The sequence below is a fragment of the Embiotoca jacksoni genome, unplaced genomic scaffold (assembly GCF_022577435.1).
Source record: "Embiotoca jacksoni isolate LCO1_2020_lvr unplaced genomic scaffold, fEmbJac1.0.p SCAF_11, whole genome shotgun sequence".
Classification (NCBI taxonomy): Eukaryota; Metazoa; Chordata; class Actinopteri; family Embiotocidae; genus Embiotoca; species Embiotoca jacksoni.
In genome coordinates, this window is record NW_027185241.1 from 4958672 (window position 1) to 4983603 (window position 24932).

Sequence of the window (24932 nt, forward strand, 5' to 3'; positions counted from 1 at the left end):
TAAAGTGCAGCATGCTAACACTTCTAACCATACGGGGAAGTGGTTTCCTGGTTTTCCACCGTAAATGATTTATTGATTATTTAATTTTCAGATATGAAAATAAATGAGTTACATAGCAAAGCTTCTCCTGAAAACAAGAACACAGAGAGCAAATTAACGTACATCCATCTCTTTATTGAGCTTAACCTTCGACAGACAAAGTAACAGACACAGTTTCATAGCAAGCAGTGGAACGGGAGGGAGAGGAAACAACGGGGCACAAAAGATCAAAACACCTGTGCAGTAAGTGAAAAGCAGACAGTCAGAAGGATCAGGGAGGAGAAAGAAACTAACAAGCCCGTCAGGGGAAGTGTGCCTCCGTGCCGAGAAGTGAAACCCCTTTTTTTTCCCGACAGGATTTGTTAAGGATTTTCTGCAGTCGGCTGTAGTCAATTAACTCGATCAGTTGCTGAAGTGTCAGATCGATAGACGTAGCTACAATGCATTATCTGTGCATTTCATTTATTTGAAAGTGATTAGTCGTGATGTGTTTAAGTGTGTCATTGAGTGTTTATAGCTTTGTTGAAACAGTGAAGTTATTATCTCCTTACTATGTATTTGTTAGGGGCGTGTAACATGATTTGTATGTATGTGTGGTCTCTTGTGTACCACTGCTAATGGCATGGGCACTCAAAGGGCACTAGGGTTGCGAAAGTTGTGCCCGGCAAAGCGGGCTTGGTCACCTAGTTCTTCCTCAATCCTGAGAGGAGGTGAGGAAGAAAAAAGAGAGAAATGTAGAGCAGGAAGTCGAATGTTAAAAAGGACAGCAGCAGATAAAAGAATGAAGAAAAGAAGAAGAGAAATATAAAAATGGAATAAGTGCTTTGAGTGATATTCAAGACTTATTCATACATATATGAAATACCAGCTTTGATAACCCACCTCATGAGCTGATTGTATTTGGCCAGACGTTCAGATCGACAGGGAGCTCCAGTCTTAATCTGAAGGAAAATGGAAATAGCAAGAGTTACAGGCATGGCTGCATTATTACTGATACGTAGTATTGAGACAACACTGAACAGTTATTTTTAATCTTTTAATTGCTCTTTTAGGTAAATATCTTTGTCTGTAAAATGTTAAACACAGTGACAGCTTGTGTTTTATGTGAAAACATTTTAAAATGGATTAAGAGTCACCAAACAAGCTGCTGTAAAATAAGAATTATGAAGTTAATTTCAGTAAATATTTGGTATCTTTTCTTGATTTCAGGTGACTTTTGGTTATCTGTGGACTGAGTTATCATTTCAGGACTTCAATCATTTCACACTGGTTAATTTCTATTATTGTAGCTGAAATTGCATTGCTTGGCTTCCAATTCTGTTTATTAATTTAATCCCTAGTTAAGCTACCATGGCACGGTTTCATAAAATTATTGTTGTTATGTATTGTCTTGTTTCTAAACTGTAATATTGCACTGTGACGTTGCTGGATTACTTAACTTTGTATAGTGTCATTTGTGCACTGTGAGTCCCGGACAACCCGCAGAGTGTAAAGTGCATTCATCAATAAATAAAAAGGTATGTTCAGGACAGCAGTTGTCATGTTGTGTGTTACCTGTCCAGTGCAGAGACCAACCACCAGGTCAGCTATAAAAGTGTCCTCAGTTTCTCCAGAGCGGTGGCTCACCATCACACCCCAGCCGTTCTCCTGGGCTAGCTTACACCTGAGAATAAACAGTATAAATGCGATGTGCTCTCACCAGTGCAGGCATGTGTGCGTGTCTGCATGAAACACACAAGATAAACTCACGCTTTGATGGCCTCTGTAACAGACCCAATCTGGTTGACTTTGAGGAGCAGACAGTTGCATGCCTTATCCTCCACAGCTCGTTGTATCCTGCGAGGGTTAGTGACCGTCAGGTCATCCCCAACCACCTACACGGCACGTACAACAAAGTTATGGACAGACTGAAGTGCATTTTGTTTAAATCAGGGATTGAATCCGGTCTACTCGGTCAGGAAGTATCAACTTTTGTTGTTCTGCTAAGTATGTAATCTAGTTCTACTGCAGTGATGCAACATAAAACAGTACTTCAGTATTTAAGGGGAGGGGAAGATCAGAGATTTTGGTGGTGTGGGCATTTATCAGGCAAAGAGTTTCACTGAAAGGCATCACTCAGCTTGACCAATACTGGCTAGGCTACTAAAACAATATCTTGCCCTGTGTGCCCTCTCAATCATTGCTTAAAATAATGAAGGACAGTACTGGAGTACCCGTTTAAGGACCAGCTGAGCTAATCCACTTCCAGATAACAATGACATATTGTAATATCTTACCTGGATCCCAACTGAGGCTGTGAACTGTGACCAAGCAGGCCAATCATCCTGGTCAAAAGGATCTTCAATAGACACCACTGATGGAAAGAGAGATTATTGCCCTGCATTAGTTAAATATCACAATCTGCTACAAGAAATACAAACCTCATTTGTAATATCTCCACTCATATTACGCAGATGCATGCACACAGTCGCTGCAGAAGCAAGATGCACACCACTGACAGCATAAAGAGCCACGGTCTGGCAATTATGCACTGTATAATTAAAACCTCTTTGACAGGCCCGTGTGTCAGGAGGAAAGGCCAGGCTCTCTTTTTCTCTGTCTCTTTCTATCTCCAAGCTGATGAAAGAAATATGCCAGTGGTAGAAATAGAAAATGAGGATGGGGTGTCCATTTACAGTGACGCAGTAGCACTGCCGCTGTGTTTCCAGGACATTGCAGCTTCAGATCTGCAGAAATCTATAAACTCCCCTCATTTTATGGCCCATACTGAGTTGGACATCATATTCTGCAGGCTTTTGACCCACATCAAGGGTTAAATTGCACACGTAAACATATGCTCACACGCATGACAATACACACCTGGGAAGTTGTTAATGAAGCCCTGGTAGATGGCGGCCAGCTCATCAGCACTGATGTTGCGGGCAGCGTTGGGTGGAGACTTAAAGTCCAGGTCATACTTGCCCTCAATGAAAAACTCAGAAGCGGCAACATCCATCCCTATCACCACTTTATCTGTGAAGCCCGCTTTCTCTATGGCCGTCTTTATCAGCTCCAAGGCTGGCAGGAACGGAACAGGAAGATGTCAGATAACACAGTTATCCAAGAAAGGAAAGGGGAAATGTTTTCAGGTGGTACTTACCTTCACTGTTCTCCTGTATGTTGGGGGCAAACCCACCCTCATCTCCCACATTTGTCGCATCCTGACCATACTTCTCCTTGATGACACTTCTCAGTGTCTGGTAAAGCTCTGCCCCAACACGCAGAGCATCGCGGAAAGACTCCGCCCCGACAGGAAGTACCATGAATTCCTGCATGGCCAATCTGTTCCCAGCGTGGGAGCCCCCATTGATCACATTGAAAGCCTAACAGACGGGGCAGATAAAGTGGATGTATTTATAATGTGAGTGGATTATTAGGAAGAATTACATGTTAACATAATAAAAATCTATACAACTCACAGGAACTGGGAGGACCAACTCCCTGTTTCCTGCCAGATCAGCAATGTGACGGTACAGAGGGACACCTTTCTCTGCTGCACCAGCTTTGCATATCGCCAGCGATACTCCAAGAATAGAATTGGCTCCAAACTTAGCTGCGGGGAGAACAGAGGCAGCGCCACAACACATGGATGCAATCGTTACTCACTGATGCGTAAACATGTCAGTGCACATATATGGCATCACCGTGGACATGAGCTGCGAGTAATGCTTACATTTGTTGTCAGTGCCGTCCATTTCAATCATAACGTTGTCCAGTTTCTCCTGCTCCAGCACACTGATTCCCTGAAAGATTTTTCATTTCACTTCCCTCTTCCCTCTTATTATTTACTATATTCTGCTGTTTATACTTGCTACTCACAGACTTAATGAGGGCAGGTCCAAGGGTGTCATTAATGTGAGCAACAGCTTTGGTCACACCTGAGACATCGGGACAGAAGGAGATATGCGAAGCCAGTCAGTCCAAATTTAAGGAATACCCATCATGAAAAAGAAGAGACAAATAGAGACAACAAAAACGGGAGAGAGGAGCTCAGAGGATTCACATTAAAAGTGTTCACCTTTGCCCTTGTAGCGGGTCTTGTCTCCATCTCGGAGCTCCAGAGCCTCGTAGATGCCGGTGGACGCACCACTGGGCACAGCAGCCCTGAACAGACCTGGAATGGAGACAGATGATTGGTGGGTGGAGGGAGGGAGGGACGTGAATGGGGTGAAAGGTTGAGGAAGAGGACAGATCTTTACGATGGATTTTGAGACATCCTACGAGGCAGTTACAGTAGTTTTAATGTATTTCTTTTTTTTAACCTTTGCCTGTATGCAGGTCAACTTCCACAGTTGGGTTTCCCCTGGAGTCCAGGATCTCCCTGGCAACAACAGTCACTATAGACATCCTGTACAAAAAAAATACAAGGGAACATGAGCCACATTTAACCATTAGTGCTGCAGATTACGGATCAGTCCTCATAATTAACAAAATCGTACACTCCTTCCAGTTTATTGAGATCAGAGAGGGATCCTCATCGGAAAGCAAATACAGCTGCAGATAAAAATGCTTCCTAAAATATCAGAAAGCGTTTCATGGCTGCGAACAGTCTGAAGGTGCTTCAATTTCACATGAATCACGAGGACTTGACACTCTCCTCCTCACATGAACACACAGTGATGATAGTGACGCAGCCTTAGGGATAGGAAGCTGTGGAAAAGAGGCTCCCTGGGAAGAAGCTAACACACACAAACACACAGACGGAAACATAAATCAAAAGCCAATAATGCATACCTATTTAAAAAAAAAATATATATATATAGATATAGATATCTATATATATATACTGTCAACCTGTTCCAGGCCACAAGCCAGTTCAATTTATGTGCTGTTTTAGTTCGTGACTGAAAACACGAACCAATGGAGAGATGAGACGGTCAGAAAACACAGAGCCGGAGGAGATGAGGAGAAGGGGGAAGGAGGAGGAGGAGGAGGAGGAGGAAGCTTAGAGGGATGGAGGGGATGAAGAAATAGATCAATCTTATAAAACGTTACCTGCAGCGTGTTTGAAGCCTGGCAGAGAAAAGTGAACGACTGTGGGCAAATGAGAGGAAGAGAGACAGAGGAGGAAAGGAAGGGCAGGTGGGAGGAGAAGGGTGAGGGAGCGTATGCCACGCGGGGGGAGGGGGAGCGCGTGAGTCATTGGATGATGCAAAGGAGGGGAGGAAACGACACGAGGAAATAAAAAGTCAAATAGCTGGAGTTACATGGATTTTCGTGTTAGTGAGAGGATGCATGAAAATAAACAATCTGTTTTAATCTGCACTTTAAAAGGTTCTGTTTATTTAAATCCTCTTCTGGACACCCCAACAGTGTTGTCATTTGTTAAACTCTACGTGCTGCAAGTACATCTGCTCACTATTGTAGCACCCATGACGTATTGTTCCAGCAAACTGTTTCCATAAAAAGATCATTTATGGCTGCTGTCAAGCGCGCGCAGTGCTGTTATGCTGCTGAACAGAGGGAGAGGAACTGAAACAAACATCTGCACAGCTTAAGATGTGGATGTCAGGCGGATGATAGCACCACAAAAGAAACCGCAAAGACGACTCATCTCAGCACAAAAAAGAGCCACCTTGGAGGAGAACGTTAGAGATCTGAGGACGGGGATTAAAGGAGACAAGAGGAAGACAGGTAGACAGGTGACAAGAGCTGCGGCTGCTGCTGGAAGGAGGATGTGCATTTAAAAATAGTCGTGGATGTAATTAAAGATACAGCCCGCACATGAGGAGGAAGGCAGGGAGTCTACTACGGGAGTGATTTCTCAAAACGAAGGGCATTTTTCATTCGCTGTTCCACTTGCACGAACCATCTGGATGTCACGTGACCTGCAGACATAGTGGCACAGCAAAGAAGGGAGCAAAGGACGACATGCACATGCAGTGGGAATTGAAAAAAATGTGTGGCATTCATCTGTTCATCAGGACTACATTAACATAGCTGCAGAGTTACACACTACTCAACTGTCAAAGCATTTTATGAGGGAAAAAAAAATACAGATCTAGGTGCAAACATTCAGGTCGACATTTACATGTCACTTTAAACAACGCTCCATAATTTAAGACACCACCACAGAGACACATTTTGCAATTATCTAACAATGTTTAATGAACTTTTATTTAGTTAGATTAATTAGTTAACAGTATACAATTCAATTCACTGACACACTAGTGTCTTCACAAACATAAAATGGACTGTACAGCAGATGTACTGTATACTGTAGCACTTTAGTGCAGTGGGCAAAGACACATGTCAAGTTTTGAGAATGAGGATTTATATATAAAGTGAGTGTAGTTAAACCCATGCTTACACAAGGGTGTATGTGTATTTGTGTGTGTGTGTGTGTGTTTGTGTATGTGAAACAGTAAAGAGGTTGAGCTGTTAATGTAACTATCAAGTGTGTGTGTGTATGCGTGTGTGTGTATAATATGTTGGTCATGTATAGACAGTCCAGTCATATCAAACATTTACGACGGGCAGTTGTGACAATCATCAACTGCCGTCTTCAGCGTGGTTCACAGCATCGGGGGAAATCTTCCCTCAACTCCTTCCATCTGGTTGCCTCGTTATGTGGGACCTGCATGGACAGACAACCAGTGTTCATAACACCAAATTATTAAAAGGACAGAAATCCAGTATATACTTAATTAAATCATTAGAGTTCTTACCCAACAGTTTAGGATTCTGTTTAACCCAACATTAACAATGGTTGTCAATTTAAAATGGTGGTCCTAGATCGCAGTGCAAGACGTATGAACACCAGCCAATGCAGTGGTTTATCATTCAAAATCAGCTTCTGAGTGCATCAAAAACCTTAGTGACAACAAATTGTCACAATAAAAACAAAAAACAAAAAAAAAAACACATATTTACAAGTCTTTCAAACCATTAGAGCCGTACAGCTGGATGACACGAGCTGATAATTTGCTCTTCTTGATTTTTGTTGTAGCGCTACTATTCATCAGACAGTCATTACACAATCTGCCTTGGCAAAATCTATACAGCGTGACCATCTCATACATTGTAACCTGCAAGATTGCTTTGATTGCAGTGTACAGAAGTATCATCATCTTAAAAGGGTTGGCTGCCCCCGTGTTACCAAAATAAGTGCCGATAACTCTACTGATGTCGAACATTTTGTAACTATTCCACAAATAAAAATGCTCACATGTAAAATTACACCCTCCTCATCCTTCTTAAATCAAAACCTAAAAATTTAATGGAAGTTAAATTGCACCTAACAACATTTTCACCTGTTTCAACCACTGTCAATTGTGTATCCTCTATTTTGTATCTTCTGTCGTGAAGAAGGTGAAGAGTTGTCTGCTGCTATCGTTCCTGAGCAGCTCTTTGTTTTAGAAAAGTGTTAAAACAAAAAGGCAGCACACTTTAATTGCAGGTATATGGAGAAACAATACAAAAAACAGGTGTTATTCCCTGTATTCAGAGTAAAAACTAACAATTACAATGAAACATGAGAAGCACTAGTGAGCTTCAGCATTTCTGTACTGCAATTTCTTATTACTAATCAGCAGACATACTTTACACATCAATATGATATATCTATGAAAAGCTAAACTTGGTCTGTCAACTTACCACGCCTGTGTATAATACATTCAAAACTGAAGGATTTAAGAGCAGTTAGGATAATAAAGTGTGTCTGGCCTTGGTTGGCCTCTCTCTCACCTTCTCACCAGTCGTAACGTGGACGGGTTTGGGGCTGACGGTGTCTGGGGGACTCATGCCGATGACCTGGTGGGGGCGTTGAGCTGGGAGGGGCAGTAAGAGCCAGCTGCTGGCCGCCTGCTCGTCGGTCCCGGGCGTACTCCAGCCCGCGGGCATTTGGGGGAACGTATCTTCCTGCCTCCCTCCTCCACTCGTCGTCGAACGCTCCAGCCTCGGCTAGCAGGAAGAGAGGCAGTGATACAAATGACATACACCTCTTACCTTTCACATGCTGTTCAGTTAGTCTTCAAAGATTTATTCTCCTTAATGTGCAAAGATCAGCTGACAACAGAATGGGCAAAACTTACTCTCCTCAAGGTTAATGAAGTCATTTCGTTCTTCGCGGTCTCCGGTGCGGCGATTTCGTGAGCGCTCCATTATGTGTGCGCGATCCCCAATGTGGTGGCCGATGGCAAGACGCTCGAGGCCGCTCTCACTGTCCCTCATCGACTGCCGCGTCTCACGGATCTGAGGTGAAAAGTGACGTTTACTAAAACAAGCAGGATACTCTGAATGACCTCTTACTGACATGTTTGCATGACAACTGTGATACTGATACTGTCCAGGATCTATTTATTGTTACTACAGTTACTGGTGATTTCATTCGTCGAAGGCCACAGTCATGCCGGGATTAACAAATCATTAACATGTCCAGTCAGGCAGCAAGGAGGTCTACTTATTTGTACTATTAACATTTTAATAAGTAAAAGCTATGCCTACCCCTCCAGGGCCTCTTCTCGTTTCACTGGTCTGCTGATAAACTTTAGGAGCCCCTATGTCTGAAGAGGAATAGGAGATCACTGTTGAGGAGGAAAACGTCTGACAGTTTGGTGATCCGGACATTCTATCCTGCAAGAAGAAAAATAAAGGTGAGGTGGAGTGTTCTTCAGACACAGGTTTTTTTCATGACAGTAATTACTTTTTTGTTTATTCGGAAATGGTTGACAGAACGGCTCACCACGTTTTCCATCATTTCTCCCATCATGCCAAACATATCCATGAACCCTCCACCCTGCAAACATTTAGAGGATCTTAAAGATTCTCGTTTGATGAACATAGAAACAGAGTGATACATCTCAAAAACCACAATGTGCATTGTCAGTTCAGTGTCCTTTTTGGAGGCGCTTGACCTTATTTTCAGAGCAAAATGCATTACAAACATATTTCTTTTGGTAAAGGGACAACATCAGTAATCATATTCTTTACAGATGAATTGGGTTGTTTTTTTTGTCCAGTGATTGCTTGTATTTCTGGTGAAAAAAGCACAGATTCTGGTAAATACTGGGTACTGATCTGTCACCACATTGTCCACGTACATTTGACAGTATAGTACATGTATGTAAACGCAAACCAAACCTAAAACATCGATAACTGGGCCTGCTTATAAAGTCTAGGTCTGGTTAATTTAATCATAAACTAGGATGCTTTTCACACAACACAGTTTTCAACCTGAACCTCTGTAAACCCATTAATGACGAGGTAGTCACCTGATACACTTTTAGACACACAAATCCTGTTTTAGCAGTTAATAAAGGTCATAAAAGCGGCTACTCACCATTCCCATCATGCCAAATGGAGTCAGCGCACCAGCCTAGAAAAAATAAGTAACTGTTAAACTACAAAACCTAAAATAAATACAATTAAAAAAAAACGTAGGTGGACACACCGAGCACACAATCTATCTGCTGTGTCTAAACTGTTACCTGTCTGCTTGGCGCACGGTGTGGCTGGATCTGGGGAGCAAGAGGAAACGGGTCCATACCAAACGGGCCAAAGAGACTCCTCATCTGCTGCCTGTGAGCTGCAAATGGATCCCTAGACGAAATAAGAAGTATTTATGACTCTATTTTATTTCTTATTAGTGCAAATTGACTGAATGTAGCTGTGTGAACTATACTTACATTGGTGGAGGTAAGCTGAAAATGACACAAGGAGAAAACCTTGTCAAATTCATCAGGCAGAGGATGTGACATATCACTTTGAAAAAGGTTCTCTAAGCTCAGCTTCAGGGGCATCGAGGTCTCAGTGGCCTGATTATAGCATGCTTTTGGTACTGTTTTTTTTTCCCAGGAGCATTGAAGGAGTTTAATCACTCAGGAATAAAAAGTATATATAACTATATTAATATTTATTCAAAAAAATGAAGCAATCTTCTCTTACTCTGAGAAGACACACACACACACACACACACACACACACACACACACACACGCAGTGAGGTGCAGACCAGTAGATGCTTCAGTGCAAGTCCAATGAAAACATGTTGCACAACTCAATTAAGGCAGATTGCAATTACTCCCTGAGTGTGCTAAAGCAATTAGCCCATTCATTGTGTCAGCTCCTCATCAATCAACAACAAAACCGATAAATGGATACCTGTTTAAATCATTTAACACGCAAAGATGTCAAACACAGTCTGATTCCAAACCTCTTAAATATGATGATTTTCTAGTTTTCTCTGTTATTTATGTAATCTCTCTCTTCGGGTTTTAAAACTGCTGGTCAGGCAAAAAAAAGACGACATTTAAAATGAGTACCTTGATTATTGGTAAACCATGATGGGTATTTGTTACTACTTTATGACTTATAAACCAAATTCTCAACCGATTCATAAAAAAACAAAAACTTTGACAATAACAATAAATCAATACTAGATTAATCAATACTGCAAACCAAAAAACCCTCTAAGTAACACCCTGAACCAAGGTTAATGAACACTTGAATTTGTATTTTTGTCTTGTTTTGACAAGATCATAAACAGTGATGCTACTTTATGGTTAGACATATGGCAATAACACTAGGGGCACAAAAAAAAGGAAGGAAATGTATGTGTTTCAGACCAGAGCAAAAACCTATAAAGCAGATTTACTTCACCTCTATAGACATTGCTTTTATTTATGTCAAACATCAATTAGTCCCAGTTTGTGCAAAATCTATTTGTCCATTCATTGTACTGACACACAACTAGTCTTTTGTTTTTTTCTTTTTCTTAAATCTCTCTGGGTTTTTAACTGTTCAGGCAAAACAAGCAATTAAAAAAAAAAAAAAAAAGTACCATTTTAAAAAGAACCTTGAAGCTTGGGAAAATGTGATGGACATTTGTGATAATTGTGTAATTTATAGGCCAAATCCTCAAGTTGTTTAAAAAAAAAATTATAATAATCCAGATGAATCTTTAACAATCATTCAATTGTAGACCCAGTCGTCACATAAAACATCACCCTATGTAACAGCCTGAACCAAGGTTAATATATACTGAAATTTACAGGATTTTTTTTTATTTTGTTTTGACATTACAAACATTAATGCTAGGGAGGGGGCACTGGTCCCCTAAGAGGCCAAAACTTTAGCAGAACAGACTTATTTATAACTAATAATCAACCTTTTATGCAAAAGCCTATAAAGCAGACGTACTTCACCTTTGCACACCAGCTTCTAAAAGGAATACACGTGCATATATGCACTATTTATCACATAGTGGGGTGATCTGTAACAATCTTCATTATCATGCATTTGTCATTTAAGGGCAACGCGCTTATGTAAACATGCAAGCCGGAAAGTGTCTTCAATTAATATCATCAAGCTTTATGAAGCGGGAAGTTACACGAGTAGTGTCGATTGGTTATTGCAGCTGCTGGTTGATGAACACTGACAGCTTCTTTCTTTTTTTTTTTTTTTTTTTTTTTTGTTATTGTCTCTCCAATATGGTGGACCACGGTTAGGCCGCCACAGCTGGCTTGAGTAACGGATTGTACCTGCTTCAAGGCACCAGTGAAAATGACAGCTTATAATGCCCCCAAAATGTAGCTTTACACCGATCTTAACGCAAAGAGGTAACAGCGTCAAAAGAAGGAGGGGGAAAAAAAGGGTAATAAATGCCAGTACTTACATCATGAAGGGGTCGTCATCAACGTCATTCAAGAACCGAAACATGCTAGGTGATTTAACTCAGCTGGCTGATGCTAGCCAGCTAGCTAGGTAAACAGTCGTGTTTTTTTCAAGGATGAAACAAAATAACGGGCTCAAACTGCAAGCCAGGCTGAAATGGAGGACCTTTTACCAGCTCCCTCGCAAAAACACTGAACCACTGCGATTGTCTATCAAAGCGACAGATTGCTCAGAGTCTCACTAGACAGTAAATTCCAGAAACCTGGACCAGACATGAAAACGGAAGTCGGTCTTCTGACAAAGGGAAGCACGGCTATAAAGTTCGCGTGGGAGCTGACAGCAGCGATTTCCGGTTCGTCAGCTTTTCAAAATAAAGTATTTCCCGAGAGGCTTTTCGCAACGTTTCCCTTTAAATAATCAAATAATCAATCTTTATTTGTTTAGGTACCTGTTGAAAGTGCTCCGTAGATGACGGAAGAGCTGATGTCAAGGTAGTTAAAATGTGAACAGAAAACAATTCACATCGGATACAAGAAATTAAAAAAAAAAAAAAAAAAAATGGTGAAAATGACAGACTGACAGATAGATAGATAGATAGATAGATAGATAGATAGATAGATAGATAGACAGACAGACAGACAGATAGATAGATAGATAGATAGATAGATAGATAGATAGATAGATAGATAGATAGATAGATAGACAGACAGACAGGCAGGCAGGCAGGCAGGCAGATAGATAGATAGATAGATAGATAGATAGATAGATAGATAGATAGATAGATAGATAGGTAGATAGGTAGATAGACAGATAGATAGATAGATAGATAGATAGATAGATAGGTAGATAGACAGATAGATGTCTTCTGTCCAGCAGGTGGCAGTGTTTCTGTTCCACAGATTGCGCTGAGGCTCGTCTGTTCTGCGGCTGCGCACAACGTAACTCTACCGTCAAACCCGGATGTAACCAACGCCTAACCTGTCGGAAGAAAAAGCGGTGAGTAGCGTTAGAGAAAACATACCGAAACAACTATTTAAGGTTAATTGCCCTATGGGACATGTGTAAGAAAGTTTCCATAGTAATACAAAGATTTAACAGAGGTGAAACCCTTGAGTTAAAAGTGAAAGGTTTCCTGTCTATCAAGCTCAGTTCACTCCCGGCTAACATCAGTCTCGTTAATGAAGTTGTCTTGATTGTCACTCATCACCTCTGAATGTGCGACCATGGTCTTCTTTGTCGTTATAGATTTGGCTGTAACTGGTTTACTCACCAGACATTCATTTGACATTAGACTACCATGTTCTTATCTTATAGACCTGAGTTAATTCACTTAAAAACTCCAGTCAGGCTCAACTTTTAACTGCTTGTTTTATGCTGGTTATAACTTCATAATGTGAAGGTGTTGGCGCTCAAAGTTTCAGCACGTTTAAGATAACAGTTTATCCGATTATTTAGCGGAAGTGTCAGCCAGTGTCTTCTTCTGAGTTACATTGGGCTAAAAGGCCCTCTTTTTCTTCACCATGCTTGGTATGCAACCGATGCGGAAGTGATTCGGTGCCATTAATAATAGTTTGTTCGCACATGTAATAACAAGTCTAGCACGACTGATGTGACCGATATCATACACAGTTTTCAGTGTGATCTTTACTAACCTCCCCAAATACCACAAAATGAAACTATTGACATCATGTTAAAATACCTTTAAAACTATGTGCACGTGGTCGGCTAATTGTTAAGTTGCAGTTTTTCAATCGTCTTGTTTCTGTATTTTGGCTTTTTTTTTTTTTTTTTCATTGCAAGCACAATTGCTTGCAATAAAGTATTAATTAATAATTTGATTACAGTCTGAGAGCCTTTCAGTTGAAGTCATACAAGTCAACGCTTTAACTATCTTTCAGGTTCTTCTTTAATATAATCTTCAAAAGCACTCAGACTTATACTGACAGTTGTTTCTATTATTGTGTCCATGCCATGTATAACTAGAAGGGCACTCAAAGACCACACATTTAAAAAACTGTTAGATTTGTGCCTCCCTGAAGCTTCTCATCTTAGCTGTTACCGGTTTTCCCCCAATTAAACTGGTCCCGAGTGCCCTATATAGACTGCCCACTATATTAAGTTTGAGCAAATACATGTGTATCCCAGAGGATTACTGTGACCCGTGACTGGATTTTCATAAGAAGCCATTGTACTTTTTGACTATTGACCATTGTATGTTTTGTCATTATTGACTACTGTCGTCTGGATTTTCAGATGTAAGGTATTTAGTATGCCAAATGCCCTATCTCACAATGTTTAAAGTGAAAAATAGTTGGTTGATCTGCTCCAACATCTAATAGGTTCTTCTTTAGCCCATGCTACATCCTTCCACCGAGTTACATTAAAATCGGGCCTGTAATTTTTCTGTAATCCTTCTGACAAACAAACAGAATATATAACCTCTTTGGTGGGGGGTAATTTTGAGGGTAGACGTAATAACAGAAACATAATGCAATACATTTCAACAGATCTAAAATCGACTTCTCTTAAAATGACAGTAAAGTTGATTTAACACCTTCCAAAACTGTTTTAACGAGAACAGGACATTATAATTTTAATTAAAGAAGGACTGGTTGCAGGGCTGCTAGACTGCATTAGTTTGAGCTAGGTGTACCTAATAAATTGCCAACAGATTACAAGCTCATAATGTTATGTACATAAAAACATACAAAATATATTCAAGTAAATAGACATTTTTAATAAATTAAATGGATTAGAAAATACCTAACATGTAAGTAACATTTTAATGTTGTGGCTGTCTTAACAAAGCTAAGTTTTTAATAATTACATTATAATAATACACACACACACACACAGTGGTCAAATTTGCACTATAGCTCACTATTTTTGTCAAATATATATAGTGGAAGAAAAAGTACAATATTTCCCGATGAAATGTAGCAGACAAATATTTATAAAATAGCAAAAAATGTCAACACTTCAGTACAAAATGTAATTAGAGCTGCAATGATAAATCAATTAATCAGTTAGCTGACTGAAAGAATAATCATCGACTATTTTGATAATTGATTAATTGTTTCTTTCACATTTCACCCAAAAAATATTTGCTGGTTTAGCGTCTCAAATGTGAGAGTTGACTGCTTTTTTTTGGGTCATTTATGTTGTTTATGACTGCAGGATATACAAATAAAGCAGATTGAAGAAGTCAAGTTTTTTTAAACACTTTTTGACATTTGCAAACAAATAATTGATCAATCTTAAACATTTCTGCAGCTTAATCAGTAAGGAAAATATTCTGTAATTGCAGCCCCAAATGTTATTGTTACAAACATCATATTTCTCTGTCAGTCACAGTTCATGTGGTTTCACTTGCTGTGTATGAAGCCAGGCATTGTATGAACCCGGGAGAGAGAAGAGTGTAGTACTTCCTCTCTCAGTGTCTGGCGTACTGATTGTGCAGACACTCGTGTAATGTTTCCTATTTTCTGTTTTTCTGTGTAGATGCAGACTATAAAATGCGTAGTGGTAGGAGACGGTGCAGTCGGAAAGACCTGCTTACTGATCTCCTACACAACCAACAAGTTCCCCTCAGAATATGTGCCTACGGTAAGACGACGCAATAAAGGCTCTTTTCCTTCATCATTTCTTCCTGCAGTCAGACACTACCTTTTGGTTTTTGTGTTTATTCGTCTTATTTGTATGTGTTCAAAGGTTTTTGACAATTATGCAGTGACGGTGATGATCGGAGGAGAGCCTTACACACTTGGTCTTTTTGACACAGCAGGTACATTTCTTTGAAAGTCCCTCATTTTCTTTCGCATTTCCGTCACTCCTCTCAAACTAATAGAAAAATGTCCTTGTTGCGTTTGTGTTGCGATTGCTGCTTGCAGGTCAGGAGGATTATGACAGGCTGCGTCCTCTCAGCTACCCGCAAACAGACGTGTTCCTCGTATGTTTCTCTGTCGTCTCCCCCTCGTCGTTTGAGAACGTCAAAGAGAAGGTCAGTTATCAAATATTGTTCTTACTCAATTTGTTTGACACATATAGACTAATCAAACCATTATCTTCTTAATTCATTATCAGTTCACTATCACTTGACAAAGTGTGGCTTTTGTTCTAAAAGTAACGATTAATAGATTATTAAAATAGTTACTGACTCATTTTTCTGTCGCTTGATGAATCCTCACATTGTTTTAGCTGTAGAGACATAAAACAGGCGGAGAATTGTGTCAAATCTTTTGAGACTATGGGACCAATTATAAAATATATTTTTTTATTGGCCTTTTGATGAAAGAATAAGTACTTAACCGTTTTTGATACAGTCACATTTTGTTCAGTGCATGGTAGAACCCGGATAATTTATCAGTTAGCCGATATTAGCTCATCACAGATATATAGGTATTGGAGTAAATGTTCAATATGAAAACTTTTTACAGAACATAATGCTTGGGGTAATTTCGAAATGGTTCTCTTGGATGTTGTTTTTTTTTAAATTTATAGTACTTTATAATTATTACATTCCCAGTTAATTCACTGTTTCAATGCACTGATGTCACCTTGGACAGTGACGTTTATCGTTAAAATACAAAATATCCTGTTTACATTATATATCTTAATTCCTAATATCGGAATCGCCTACCAGTATCCAGGAAGAAAATCCAATCTTTATATCTTCTTTTGTTTGCAGTGGGTTCCTGAGATTTCCCACCACTGCCCAAGCACACCCTTCCTGTTGGTGGGGACACAGGTGGACCTGCGGGAAGACAGCAACACAATCGAGAAGCTGGCAAAGAACAAACAGCGCCCCTTACACCCGGAGAGTGGGGAGAAGCTGGCTCGTGAGCTCCGGGCTGTAAAATATGTGGAGTGCTCTGCACTCACACAGGTAGGTGGCAAATTTTCACCACAGTTCTAAAACTGAGGCCCTCAAGATTGCTAAAATTTAAAAAATTTCCCTCGGGGATTAATAACGTAACTACCTAACCTAACCTAAAGTAGGTAGCTATATTTCCTCCTCTCACGCTTGCTTTCTCTCTTCTTCTTCAACCAGCGAGGACTTAAGAACGTGTTTGACGAGGCCATACTGGCAGCCTTGGAGCCTCCTGAGACCAAAACCAAGAGGAAGTGTGTTCTTCTATAGAAGAGCGACGAAACTCAGAGATGTAACGGTGTAAGAAATACAAGGGGTGATTCAGAAACGTCAGAAAGATCGATGGCTATTTTTAAAAAAAAAAGGACAAAACCAAAAGAGGAGGGAGGTACAGTGCCATTGAGATGGATTCTAATACACATTCACACTGGTTGTGCCTTCAAAATAAACATTGAAATAGGCTGAGGGTGCAATAAATGCAGTAAGTGTCACTTATCTCATTTTCTGAAAGCTTTTAGAAATTGCAGTGTTCTTTCTATAAATATTCAGGTGGGGCGGGCCCCCCCTGCCTGTCACTGTTGCTCCATTTAAAAACAAAAAACAAATATTCATTTATAAATGTGCCTTTGGCCTCCTCCTGTGTCTTACTTATTATGGCGTGCTTTGTCTTTTAAATCCAGTATGGGGAAATACAAAAAAGGAAACATTTTAGCTACGTTTAACATTGGCACATTTAAAGAGGACCTTAATGTTAAGTGGTACTCTGTTTTCTTTTCTGACTCCTCTGGATTAAAAAAATGAAAGCTTTATCGTCACTCCAAACAATTGTAGCTGTCTGTAACAGTTCTTCTTTCTAACTCACAGTGACTTTTTGGGAGGCCAAATGCATTTTCACCAATTTCAGTTCTCCAGGTGACTTTTGAATTTCTATTTTATTCTCTTTTTTTTTGTGTATATTGTATGAATTATGTGATGCTGTTTTGGGAAATTTTAGCATTTTTTTTTTCAATTTTGTTTTCAGTTTGAAATCTGAGTTTTTTTTTATATTATTATTATTTCTAGACTACAAACGTAGAGTGATTAATAATATAACAAATTAAATTGTAATATTTTTAATAGATCTTAATCTCAATAGAGATTGGATGATAATTTTTCAAGTACATTTCTGGGTGTTTGTAATCACAGGATATTTTTAATAAAATGGTTTAATGAAAATGAAAAGTAACCATTGTTTTGTATGTTTGAGCGAGAATGCTGCACGCACAGCAAATTATTAGGGCGAGGGTTTTAGTTAACCGCAGCAAAGATGTTGTGTGGAGTTTCTGTTATTTGGGTCTCAAATCAGGTCTCTTAAAGGAGCATCCATTGGGTCTGAAGAGTTTGAAAATATAAAAAAAATAAAAGAATCTGGGGCTGTGGAGTGGTTTTACACATTTCTCTATTCCACTCTTCATCTCCGCTTCAGACTAGAAGCTACATTAGCCACTATGAGGGATGGGCATTTCAAGCAAAAAGACTATTTGATATTTGTTGGGAACTAGTTGACTATTATCGTTATACTAGTTTATTAATAGAAACAGGGCCTCAACAAATGCCATCGAAAGAAAACCCTCACCTTTGACAGCTGATAAGAAACATGTCTTTATCGATCATCTCTGAGAGGATTGCCGTCTTTGCTCTGCACGTCTGTCATCATGTTTACTTCATCTGGTTACAAAGCTACTCACTGATAATGTTGATCTGGAGACAGATCGTCTACTCGATACTCTGTGACGTGCTAGATTTATCTAGCAGAGTTTGCACTGCACCTCATTTCCACGAATTTATTCGAAGGAGCTCCACACGAAAGTTTTGATTGTTGTAGTGGTCTTTACATCTTTTTCCTGTTTGTGTCTTAGCATCTAATCTGACAGCACCACGTATGTTTTATCGGTGCCTGGTAGTAACGTGTTCTTTTTTTGTTCAATGGCTGTCGGCAAACAGCTTGCATTACCGCCACTATCTGGCAAAAGTAATGACGTACTATACCAGGCAAAATTTTAAATTCAAAACCCATCCCTCGCTGCAACTAACACAATAAAGTGTCACCAGTCAAGTTGCATTGTGGGTTTTGACCAGGAAGGGATAGATTTTGTTCCTTTCTTATTTAAACTTTCCATTGTGAATCCAATAACGTGACAGGAGTTCAAAGCCAAACGGGTGCCACACTTTTTTTAAACGGACCAGCTCACTGAAGCAGAACTACACAGCAACATGAGTGGTCACAAAACTCTCATAGGGGCCCTTTAACTCTGCTACTAACCTCTGCACATTAGTCAGGGAGTTTACAGTGTTAGAGTACCTAAGGACTATAAAATAAGAACCTCAAGAAACAAAAGATTTTGGTATTTTGGATAAAACTACTGTATTTATTAGATCTCTTGAAACGCACTGCTTGTGCACGAACATACAGAAGAATTTCACATGATGGTGAGGGACTAAACACAATACAGACACTGATGTAAGTACCAAGTTATTCTTGCTCTTTTAAGATGTTGCTGCCGGAGTGAAGCAAAGACTCTGATATACAAATAAATAAACCAGAATCAAAAAGAAGAACATAAATACAGTAAATTTTCAAAGACCTGCTAGTCTATGACACAATGACAATAGTTTGCATTAAAAAAAAAACATGTTGCAATGTTTCATTGTTAGTTCTGGTTAAGTTCAGCCTTTAAAAGCATTGTCAGTTCAATGGGATTAACCATTACGTGTGCATGTGTGTCCACTTGTCTGTCTCGGTATTTTGAATTTCTGTGTCAGTTTAAAGAGAAGAGGACTTTTGTTTGCAGCTTGTCGTTGATGTGTTAACATTGTTCTTTGTTTTTACATTTAGTCTAATTTTGCAGCTTTTACAGCAGAATATTCAAATCAAACTGTAACTTCACTGCTTTTAGACAGTAATTAATATAATTTGGCGCTAAACGTGTAACTGAAAAACTGCTCTTGTCTGTGTTGTGCTTAATCCGTCTTGTGTTCAGCAGTGTTTGTCTGGTGGTTTGTTTGGGTCGTTCTGCTCCTTGGGTCCGGTCTTGTTAAGGCCATTTTAAACTCTGCAGGTGTGAATAGTGACTGTGTTCTTGCACTGCTGGCAACGGACGGAGCAGCACCAGGAAAACTTGCAGGAGCAGCGCTGCACCACTTCAGCCCTACCCGCTCTGTACCCCGGGCCGCAACACACCAGCTCACAGCCATCTGGTGCCAGCCGAGAGGTTCCTGGGTTTGTTTCAAAAGATGGAAACATAGTTTACAAACTTGTGAATTTATTATTGTTAATGTTGTTTTCCTGTGACATGGCCTTGCTGATCTTACCATTACACCTCCTACCAGCAGTCCCAGGGATACCGTTGTCAGGGTCGAGATGACAGAAATCTGGGGAGGGCGCAAGATAGACGAGGTCTCTGGCAGCAGGGGGTTTGACCTGGGGGTCACGGGGGAGCAGGGCGGTCCTGGATCCTATACGAGTCAGGCGGACCTAGGAGGACGATGATATTAAAAGCCAGTTTTAAGGTACTTAAAGGTTTCAGAGCAGGTTGTAGTGTTTATGGCAGTATCTGGTTCAGTTTACGCAACTTCACCTGCTGAACAAGGGAAAATGAAACAAGCAGAAGATGCGTTGTGGTACCTCTGTGGCTCCATCAAAGCGTTCCTTGAGGACGACACCGACACGCCTGAATGGAGGCATGACCTTCCAGCAGGTCCTCAGCTCGCAGGAGCCAGAGACGCCATGACACTTGCACTCCACCTGCATGTTGTGAAGGATGGCCTGAGGATGAGAGGATTGTGAAAGACAGAAGGATTGTCAAGCAATTGTGCAGAGTACAGAGTTGAAAATAATGAGATCTCGTTGAGGTCGCCAACCTTTCGACCGGCCTCATTGTTATGGAGGTTCATAAGCAGTCGCCCAGCTGACAGCCCCTTGGCTCGTTCGGGTTCATCCACAAATGTTTGGGAGAAAGCCACACCGTAGGACAGGTTGTCACTGCAGCCTGACCACTGGAAACCTGCAGTAGGACACAGCATGGATTATCATAATGTGCATTGTTGCACTCTGGAAACATTTTTATTAAGGTTGAAAAGGATGGATGTTAAATTAAATCCACTCTGGATCATGTAAGGCAGAAGCAGCTCCCAACGTACAAATCAGAGTCAGTAATGTCACGGCACAGGTGTGTACTTTGTGACAGCTGATGGGGTAGAAACCTGCTTATATTTCTACAACACAATTGAACATTTCAATCAACAAACTGTATTGTAGCAGCCATTTTATGCTCTGTGTAGCACACAGTAGATTTACTGGTTACATTTTCATGGAACAGAGTCCAAGCTCACCCTCAGGGCTGACCCCCCTGACCTTCCTGTCACACCCACACCTCTCCAGCTCCCCGCGGGTGCACGCTCGTGTCACAGCCACTGCAACGGCTGCTGAGGACAAAGCATGCACGAAGGCCGCCTCACGAGTGCCTGAAACCACAACAGAGGCACGAACAAAGGAATTATTATTTTGTAATTAATGTTAATGTTGCTCGGTGTATGGATTTTTTAAGAGCTGCACCAATCATCACCAATTCATTATCAATTGATCTGTCGATGATTTCATTGATTGTGTGAAAATATGAAAATATCGACGAATCTTTCCCAAAGACGAAGGTGCAGCCTAAAAGGCTTTTTTCTGGACCAACAGTCCACAAGCAAAATATATTCTGTTTTTTATCATGGAGGACTAAAGGAACTAGAAAATATTCATGTTTAAGAAGATGGAATCAAAGATTATGAGCATTTTTTCATTTAAAAGGACTCTCTATAGACATTATATAATATCTATAATTAGTATACCTTGGTTCATCACTCTGCCAAATACATTGATCCCACGTGGGGTGGTGGAACAGTTCCAGCGGCGATTCCTGAACTGGTGCTGGCACTGAGTTGGACAGTGACATGCATAACAGAGAAATGGTGCTTTTATGTAAAATGTATCAGCTCTAACAGACACTTACAATGGCACTAACAAGATACAAAGATACAAATAATCACATAATGATGTCTGATGATCATGACACTCAGATTTGATATTCTCTGGTCTTACCTCTTCTATGACCATCTCTGCTGCCTTGCGTACGGACTCCATGACCTCCCCCCGTGCTCTGCACACCCCCACCTGCCCTGGGGTCAGACCCCTCAGCCGTGCACATGGGGCAGCACCAGACACGGGCCTGGAGCGAGGCAGCCTCGCCAGGGAGCTGGGACACAAAAATGGGGAGTGTTGTAGTGATTCACAGCAGGTTTGTGGGGCAAAAACGGAGGATGCATAATTAGGGTGGGGGTTAAAGAAGAAGAGCTCGGAGAATAGGCTACAAAAAGGATGAAGAGGTAACGACAGGGCAGAATTTTAGTGAGGACGGAAACAAGGAGACAACCCTGCAAAGAAGACAGAGAGGGCACAGTGAAGGCAAGGAGAAAGAAAAGAGAAAAGGTCACCAGGAGTGAGACAAAGAAAGAGAGGGGAGCGACTGAAAGAGATTTAAAGACATGTCACCATCTTTTAAAAGTTATAGCATGACAAACAAACTCCCTCTTTCTCTTCCTCCCTTGCACACTAGACTTACAGCCAGTTGGTTGCCATGGTGGGGTGGGTTGCCCATAGCAACAGGAGGAGGAGTGGTGCCGTGAGATTGACAGTGGAGACAGTTGGCATCAGACTGTCTGTCTGTCTGTCCGTCTCCGTGCGTCAGGCTGGATCTTTGGACAGCACGCTGCCCGTCTCCACAGTTGAAGTGATCTATCCGTCTGTCTGGGTGTTTGTTGTCCTGTGGGTTTATGTTTCTGGTCCAGAGTCTGGGGATGATCCCCACATATCTGTGGCAATCACAAATTAACAGATTATTCACAAATACATTGCTAGAATCATTAATAATCCTTTTCCACAAAACATTTTTAATGATGTTCCAGTAAAAAATGTATTTCCTATTAATATTTAAATATTAACGTTTATGTGAATTGCTGCTGTCGGGGCTTTTAAAGTTGAGAAATATGAGACAAAACATTTACTAACGTTGGTAATAGAAAAAAAGCACACATAATTCTGTCGAAGAATGTATTATTATCTAGAAACGTCGTTCAGTTTGCAAAAGTAATGTTTCTTACCAGTTCATAGTTCTGGGATAGCCAGAGTCTAATTTCAAACCAAAATTTCAATTAGCAAAGTTGTTCATCAGTTTCTTCTCTAGTGCTGCCAGTGACAGCCAAAGCATACTCACAGGAATGTTTTACAAACTGCAAACAAAACTCCTCCTTTGTACACAAAAATAAGTCCATATGTCCAATTTCAACCACAAATTAATACAATTTGCCCCCACAAAAACCAAAACTTAAAATCCAGCATTGCTAATAAGAGTCACTTTCTACAAAAAACAGCAGCATTGTGTCATCTTGTACTCGGCTCTGTCCCAGGAAAAAAAACGTGTCCAATTCAGGTTGAAAAAGCGAGAATGAGTGAGAGCGGTGAGATGGGAGTGATGGGTTATAAAGGAGGTAGAGAGTGAGGGTGGGTGAGAGAGAACAGGCGTGATCCAGGGTGTGGATTGATGCCGACGGAGGGAGGAGGAGGCTTTGGAAAAGGATAATAGTTGTTCTAAGTAAGTATGAAGAGTGTAAGTATTTTGTTTGTTTGGCATGAGACCTAAAATCTGAGCCTGGATTGGAGATAGATGGACTGAACTCTTCTAAATAACCATCATAAATGTGATTGTGAGGATCATATGCTCTTATTGTTTGCACGTTTATGTGTGTGCTTGAAACACCTCATGGAAACTGAAGCGTTTTTGCTTTCTTTAAATACATTTTTCAGCTGCAATATTGATCTGTCAAATGTCCTGCAAAATCCTCTCATCAATAACTGACACAGCACTTCTGTTTCCACATATATATATATATATATATATGTATGTGAGAAAGTGTCTTACCTAATGTTTAATTTTCCCAAACTTTGTTGCTCATTTTACGAGTCACCCCCCCTCCTCTTCCTCTATGTCCCCCACATTTGCCCTCTCGGTCTCCTTCTCTCCCACTCCCTATATTGTCTTAGAAGAAGGGGTGACATTTGGACAAGGGGAAGAAAACACAGCGCCGACAAATATTGGAACTGAGGCAAATAAATCACAAGAGAGGAGAGAAGGGAGGGCATAAGGAGAGATCGGATGAGCGTTACATTGGGGATTGGGAAAAAGCAGTAAAGAATAACAAATAAATTTGAGAAAGAAATTGAATGACCTCATGAACATTTTAAATTTTAAAAGAGTCTAAAATACTCAAACAATATTTCACTAATTGTTGTGACTGACGCTGCTCGCCCCCTTTTTTTTCTGTTTGTATGGCCAATCATAGTAAAGTAATAAGGAAAATCCCATACAATCCTGACACTTTATAATAGTTTGCAGTTTTATCTTAGGAGAAGTGTTGCAGCTCGACGTTCAGTTTTTGTACATTTGTTTTTCTAGATGAGGGCCTACTCGTAAGATTTATTTCAGTTTTACTCCACATTGGATATGACACAACCAGGATTTTTTAAGAAAGATGTCAACTTTATTTTTCACTTTAATTTTATTGCTGGTTTTTGAATGGTTTTTTTTTTACTGAGAAATACATTTTAGGGCTACCTATAGTCAAACCGAAGATATAAAGATGATAAAACCCAAATTTTATATACTTTTTATATACACGTCTGAGTATCCCACTTCCCTCAAAAAGGAAGGTATATTGAGAAATTGTTCCAGCTTTTGCCTTTGAACCAAAATGAATATAGCAAATAAATGTATAGGTTTAAACCATCTGTATATAATATAAATATAATATGTGTGAATGCATTTTAGTTGCACCAAATCACATAAATTCCACCACAGTGTTAACCTTGATACCAATGTAGCTATTCTGCTAAACTAGGCTGGTTAGCATTCAGCGAGCTAGTTTTTCAGTGTGCCTTACTTACCAGATTTAATAAACTCAGTCAGAAAGATGTCAAAAATGATTTTCCAATTACATGGGACAGGTGGGGAAAAGTGAATTTGTGTTAGCTTTAAAGCTAAACCTGTAGCTGTGTGACCAGAAAACTTTACCTTGCTCGTCAGTGGAGTTTGATTTTATCACAACTTTTTACTTTTTAGGACATTTTACATTTCTGCAGCATTTTTTTTTGAACCAATATTAGATTCTGGTCATAAACATGTCATGGTTTAATTCTGAGTATTTATTTTATGTATATCAGTGCTTGATTAAGATGCACATTTAACTTAAAAGACATATTTTTGAAAGACCGATAAAGTATGAAGAAGTCCCA

At 40.1% G+C, this 24932-nt stretch overlaps 4 protein-coding genes across 7 annotated transcripts; 1 reads left to right on the forward strand and 3 right to left on the reverse strand.

Moving 5' to 3' along the window:
• Positions 1-153: 153 nt before the first annotated feature.
• Positions 154-5179, reverse strand: LOC138194059 (gamma-enolase-like). Its single transcript, XM_069142472.1, has 13 exons — positions 5074-5179; positions 4341-4426; positions 4097-4192; positions 3898-3956; positions 3752-3821; positions 3498-3631; positions 3179-3401; positions 2899-3096; positions 2316-2392; positions 1789-1913; positions 1594-1702; positions 922-980; positions 154-739 (listed from the first exon to the last, which is right to left on the reverse strand). The coding sequence occupies exons 2-13, from the start codon at positions 4423-4425 to the stop codon at positions 670-672; spliced, it is 1305 nt and encodes a 434-aa protein (XP_068998573.1). The 5' UTR covers position 4426; positions 5074-5179; the 3' UTR covers positions 154-669.
• Positions 5180-6037: 858 nt separating this feature from the next.
• mlf2 (myeloid leukemia factor 2) lies at positions 6038-11998 on the reverse strand. Of its 3 annotated transcripts, XR_011177902.1 has the most exons (11): positions 11693-11998; positions 9705-9719; positions 9507-9618; positions 9359-9394; positions 8762-8815; positions 8524-8652; positions 8112-8271; positions 7765-7980; positions 7332-7426; positions 6747-6891; positions 6038-6655 (listed from the first exon to the last, which is right to left on the reverse strand). XR_011177902.1 is itself a non-coding variant. In XM_069142473.1 (9 exons), exons 1-8 carry the CDS (start codon positions 11734-11736, stop codon positions 7769-7771), a joined length of 762 nt encoding a protein of 253 aa, XP_068998574.1. In that variant the 5' UTR covers positions 11737-11996; the 3' UTR covers positions 6038-6655; positions 7765-7768. The 3 variants fall into 3 exon arrangements, 1 of the variants encoding a protein (XP_068998574.1); XR_011177901.1 differs by having other exon boundaries at positions 6747-7426; XM_069142473.1 differs by lacking the exons at positions 6747-6891; positions 7332-7426 and having other exon boundaries at positions 11693-11996.
• Positions 11999-12616: 618 nt separating this feature from the next.
• On the forward strand, positions 12617-17782 carry cdc42l (cell division cycle 42, like). The gene is made up of 6 exons (XM_069142474.1): positions 12617-12687; positions 15193-15297; positions 15403-15475; positions 15582-15691; positions 16379-16576; positions 16742-17782. Exons 2-6 carry the CDS (start codon positions 15193-15195, stop codon positions 16829-16831), a joined length of 576 nt encoding a protein of 191 aa, XP_068998575.1. The 5' UTR covers positions 12617-12687; the 3' UTR covers positions 16832-17782.
• A 1176-nt stretch (positions 17783-18958) lies between these two features.
• wnt4b (wingless-type MMTV integration site family, member 4b) lies at positions 18959-23068 on the reverse strand. 2 transcript variants are annotated; one of them, XM_069139120.1, is made up of 9 exons: positions 22858-23068; positions 22207-22456; positions 21687-21840; positions 21437-21521; positions 20933-21064; positions 20462-20604; positions 20226-20366; positions 19913-20075; positions 18959-19816 (listed from the first exon to the last, which is right to left on the reverse strand). In XM_069139120.1, exons 2-9 carry the CDS (start codon positions 22293-22295, stop codon positions 19647-19649), a joined length of 1077 nt encoding a protein of 358 aa, XP_068995221.1. In that variant the 5' UTR covers positions 22296-22456; positions 22858-23068; the 3' UTR covers positions 18959-19646. The 2 variants fall into 2 exon arrangements, with proteins under 2 accessions (XP_068995221.1, XP_068995230.1); XM_069139129.1 differs by having other exon boundaries at positions 22745-23068.
• Positions 23069-24932: the final 1864 nt, after the last annotated feature.